This window comes from Symsagittifera roscoffensis, unplaced genomic scaffold, assembly GCF_963678635.1.
Source record: "Symsagittifera roscoffensis unplaced genomic scaffold, txSymRosc1.1 SCAFFOLD_204, whole genome shotgun sequence".
Lineage (NCBI taxonomy): Eukaryota > Metazoa > Xenacoelomorpha > Acoela > Convolutidae > Symsagittifera > Symsagittifera roscoffensis.
In genome coordinates this window covers 88653-93925 of record NW_026970741.1, presented here as the reverse complement: position 1 = coordinate 93925, position 5273 = coordinate 88653, and the positions used below count along the sequence as shown (strand labels likewise).

General features: G+C 37.1%; 1 protein-coding gene across 1 annotated transcript; it reads left to right on the top strand.

The window, feature by feature from the left end:
• The first annotated feature begins 420 nt into the window (after window positions 1-420).
• On the top strand, window positions 421-4576 carry LOC134855941 (modulator of smoothened protein-like). Its single transcript, XM_063872322.1, has 2 exons — window positions 421-582; window positions 895-4576. The coding sequence occupies exons 1-2, from the start codon at window positions 468-470 to the stop codon at window positions 1311-1313; spliced, it is 534 nt and encodes a 177-aa protein (XP_063728392.1). The 5' UTR covers window positions 421-467; the 3' UTR covers window positions 1314-4576.
• The last annotated feature ends 697 nt before the right edge of the window (window positions 4577-5273 follow it).

The following is a 5273-nucleotide window of genomic DNA, read 5'->3' as shown; positions in this document are numbered from 1 at the left end:
CGTTCTTTGTAGAGAAAATTATAACTGGAAATTTTGGAAACGTAAATAAAACATTGAAAAAATCATTGTTGTCAGCTAATTCTGTGCTAGTGCGATTTGCACAGGAACCCAATGGTCTGATTACTTTGTACATTTCTTTCAAGGATTTTTTTTTGCATTTTATTTCATAAGTCGTGTTTTTACAGCCCCTTTTTGCCGTTTTTTGCTTGTGCTCGTGAAGAAAACTTTGCCTCTGTTTTAAAATTGCATTCATGTTTTGACTGCTTTTATATCTGATGGTTTTTGGCAGATAATAAATTAATAGTTCACGTCGAAAAAAGGGATTCTTGGTTTTGTTTGAGTGTTATTAAAAACAAAGATGTGAATGTATCTATCCCTGCGACGACTGAAGCATGGTTCTGTGGCGTTTGATGCACGACGGTTGCAATTTGTTGCTTTTCAGACCCGATTTGTTGCTTTTGATTGTGATGGCAAACATTAGAGGGCTCTCGCAGCTGGCAGTTCTCTTTCTCTCGTGTGTGATGGCCGTGATCAGTTTCTGGTGCACGAACTGGATACGAATTGAGAACCCAGTCAACACAGGTCAGCTACATACAAGTCTAATCTAAATGCTTTCAATTGAATCAAACATTTTGCGCATGCCCTAAGCTGTTTCAATATGGTTGCGCCAAAATATTAATTTGTTCGAACTACAAGAAAGCAAAAAATAATTACATAAATCAATTGTAAATGTAGCTTCATTTGCGAAAACAATTAAGTTTTATTTGCAAGTTTGAAACATTGTTTTGAAATGTATCGCAAATGCAAAAACCGTCAGCGTTGCAGATGTTTCTGGCAAAAATAATTCGAATGTTTTACTGAAACGGAATTAATCATATCATTATTCTGCTTCAGGCGAAGTGAAATTTGGTTTGCTGAAAAAATGCGACCGACTGCACCTGCGAGAGGAGTACTGCTCGTACTTGGATGACAGGCCGGTGGAGTGGTGGATCACCTCTGTCCTCATCGGCATGTCGGCCATCCTCCAGGGCTTCGCCTTCCTCTTCACTCTTCCCCGCGTAGTGAGACGCTGGTCCAGAATCAACAACAACACCTGTCTCAGCCGCCTCTGTGTCGTCTGCTCGGCCTTGTCTCTCGTTCTAAACTCAGTGTCTGTCGTGCTATTCCCCGCTGGCTTTTACATGGACGCTATAGGAGGCGAGAAGTTTAAACTCCCCGACAATGTTTCGTTCGGATGGACCTATTGGGTGTTCTACATGTCGTCATTGCTGACAATTGGCCATTTCATAACAGTCGTTTTCTCAGAATGTTAATGAGAGTTGCCGCCATTAAAACAGATGCTTCTTCTCTAAATTTTCTCATTCAAAAAGCCAAAACTGAGACGCAATTTGAACAGTTTTGATTCTATATGTCTTTCTTCTCTTACTTTCACCACTTTTCTAGGTACTGCTAAGCTAGCTAATTGTTCCGACTTACTTCACGAAAGTAACGGAATGTTTGTGCTCGGGGTGATTTTTTTCAGACAAATTTGGACTTTTTAATTAGCCGTTTTTGACGGAATTTTTTCATATCATTTAAAAGGTATTATTGCCCTGAGCTTAAATTTGGAAAGATATTGCACCTGTGATCATTTTTTGTAAAGTTATGGGGGTTTAAAGAGGCCATTTGGGACAATTATGCACGCACGATATATTTCGCGCGATTAACGCGTAAGCGGTGATTTAGTCCATCTTAGAAATCCTTCCAAATTGCTTGAAGGAAGCTTATTTGCCATAATGGATTTGTTACTAGGAGCGAAGTCTATCATTTTGTACCTTATATGGCGTGTGGGGGGATGATTTTCACCTAAAATCTCAAATTAAAAAAAGTTCGTTTTATGTATTACATTTATTTTTTTTTCATGCTATTACTGCTCTATAGATCTTACAAGGCTGTCGGAGCATTAAGGGCTTCGCACTGATACGAGCAGTCTTGTTAGAATATAGTATTTATTTAAAAAAATAATACACGATTCGTTTGTAAATAAGTTTGCTCTATGCTGATTTGGAGTTGACTGTCTGAAACTTCGTCTGAATTGTTTTTGTAGAATTTTATACATTGGCCTAATTTATTGCTTTCTACCAATAATGTTTTATGCTGAGTTTTGAGTAAGAATTTGTAGTTTATTGTTTGAGGCTATAGTTAGTGGCTACCAATAAAATTCTGAGAGCTTGCTGTTTAAGGTTACCATGAAACGCGTTCTATGCACTTTTGTTTTTTGCATTATAATTCTACCCACAGCATCAGTGTTGGAAGGCCGTGGAAGTATTTTTGGAACTGATTTCAAGAAATTAAAGGAATCAAATTTCATGTTCAAACGAGGTCAAAATGAGGAAACTTCTGAGACGGTCCAATGTGAAGTGAGGGATCGAGTTGCGGACGAATGTCAGAAAAAGTTGGAGGAAGCCTCTAAAAATATCACAGTTCTTCAGCGACAATGTGAGATCACAAGGAATCCGGCCTTTAAAGAAGCCCCGTTCACTCGCCGATTCATACGCACTTTGTTGCCTCTTAAACAAATGCCAAGCGCTAGCGACATTAGTCTCGAAAGATCGATCACATATGAAGTAACTCTTTCCATTTCAAAAGACCAGGTCAAGGAACTAATTGAATTCATTGATAGTCACGACAATAAAAAACTTCAGGATATGCAAGATGCCCTAATTGATGGTTTTAAATACCTCAAAACTTCTGATAAAAGCTCTATCCGATTATTTTACGAATATTATGCACCTGACTCACATTTATACCTAATTACCGTTGTTATAATATTGGCAAGTTCACTATCCTGCTATAATTTGATTCCCCGATTAATGATGCTGCGAGCCAGTTGGAAGTCGACATGTTTTATGATTATCTGTTTTGACTTTCTAGTAGCAGTGTATCGCACGTATCTCGAAGAGCTGGCTACTGATATGAGTTTGATGTCCACCAATACCTGCAATGAAAGCGATAAACTGTCTGTCTTAAATTGGATCCTGGGAAAAGATCCTTGCTTAGAATTGAACAAAATGCTTTTGATATCGCCAATTTATAGAGTTTCGTTAGCCAAAGTTTGGTCGAAAATGGTAGGTGCTGTCGCGGTGGTCGGTGCAGAAGCAGCGGGGCAAAGTTTTCAAGCTTTTGCTACTAACATATCATGGTACTTCGTTCCTTTTGCATTAGGTTTCGCGCTCTTGGTGATATTTGTGTGGTTTGGATTCAAAGTCAGATTTAGAGGACCATTTGTTGAAGTGGAAATTAATAACCAGAGACCTCAAATCGCGCCTGAAATAAGAGCAGGAATCGAAGATATACCAAGGATTCCGCCAACCGAGTTCCAAAGGGCTCATTCTGAACCAGTTGCTCCAATTTTGCCACAAAATCCTGGTCAAGATGAGAATGTCAGAGAACCCTTTAGATCCATGCCTTCCGGATCCGACGTCGAAGTTGTCGGACCTTCGGGTGATGACGGGATAAACCATCGTCAAAGTCTAAGCGGATCTGGCCTACCTATGGAACGTTCTAAAGAACGACCATGTGAAAATTTGCCGCGGCCACGGCTTTCTGGGTATAAATGGCAAATGACTGATATAGGATGTCAGACTGATGATGATGTTTCCGCTGCCAATTGCGAAGACGGAGTGAGAAGCGAAGATGTAGCAGTTGCAACTGATGTTATTTCTACGGACTCTGTTTCGGTGCAAACTGTCGACATTGAAATGAATTACAATATTGTGAACTCTGCCATGAACAATCTGAACTCATAACCTGCGGAAGCATTTTTCTATAAAATTAGGGTTTGATTATTAAAATTTTTGGAAAACTTATTGAAAAGTATAGTGTTTTCAAGTGCCAATGAACTCACGGAAACCGAAGAAATGATAGAATTTTTGAAAATTTTCAACTTACAATTTTCGGAGAGAAAAATTTATCAGATCGAAGCTCCTTGACTTTCAAGAATCTCTTTTTCTTGACTTTTCACTCATTAAATTAATCTAATTAGAGAAAACTTGGAACATTAATTAGAACATTAATCAAATGAATTGACCTTAGCAGTAAAGAATCAAATTCGAGCGTGAACAATTTTTGAGACTTTCTTTTCCCAGCAAAACGGTATGAATGAATGATTAATTGTCAATTATTTACTTCGTGCGAATTTTTTCTGCAAAAGGTTAATAAAGTTTGAATTGATTCTTGACTTTTTATATCAATCGAATTTGATGTAGTGTGACTTTTATTATCTTTAGTGTTCAATTCAATTCAATTCATTTGCTAAAAGGAAGGCAAATCAAGCTCTCCAATAACGAAAATGGATATGGCGCAAAAAGAAAAGGTGATTAACTGTTTATGTAGAAAATGGCTTTTAAAGTTTTTGCAGCGGAGCAAAAAATAATGTTGATCCAGTCTTATCGCGTTAACTTTGTTTTATGAATAAAGTACCAGTCATACGAAAATTCTGAAAATTCAATGAGGTTCTGTGATTTCGCTACAGTTCCAGGCTGTTTTTTGGCTATGTTCATCTAGATATTTTCTAATTTAGATTTTTCGAGTTCTGTTTTGAAATTCAATAGTGGTCGCCAATATGTCCCTTTCTAATTGATTCTCTTCTGAGGCCTTGAATTATAAGAAAAATATTTCGGCGGTCTGAAGTATGGGAGAAAATAGAAATTTTTGCGAAGTTTTTTTCAAGCTTGCTTATGCAAGATCAACAGCTGAAAATATAGTAATTAAGTTGAAGTAACTACGCAGTAAGTAAAACTAAGTATGCATCTTCCTTCAGCTTCACCAAAAAAAACGGTAGACATTCAAAAAGAATTTGAAAAACGCAACGCAAAACTAATTGGTCGAAATATAATGCTAATTGCACAGCAACCCGGTATACTTGTTTAAATTTGATCTTTAATTTTTCTATGAATAATTTTTAGATCATAAATTATCTGATAAGTTTTTCAGAATGTAATTTCTGAACATCTAGTGTTCGGTTACGGAAATCATGGCGTCTTAAGTTTGACAAACCGACCACTAATTGGGAAGGACCTTTGTATTTTGATGTCTTTATGCTTTCTTACTTCGATTCCGCACAAATCAAGATGCCACTAATAAGCGTCAAATAGGTTTGAAAAATTTATGAGTTTTTGCAGCCCTTTCAGACGCGATTCGAGATCATTGAGTTCTTTCACTAATGTTAGTTAAATATTTTTTTAAAAATCTATAAAATTGGGTACCTAATTTTTCATATGGGTTGATTCAGT

Coding starts and splice junctions, on each gene's coding strand:
- LOC134855941 (XM_063872322.1), top strand. CDS start 468: ATGGCAAACATTAGAGGGCTCTCGCAGCTGGCAGTTCTCTTTCTCTCG. Junction 583..894: donor TGAGAACCCAGTCAACACAG/GTCAGCTACATA, acceptor ATTCTGCTTCAG/GCGAAGTGAAATTTGGTTTG.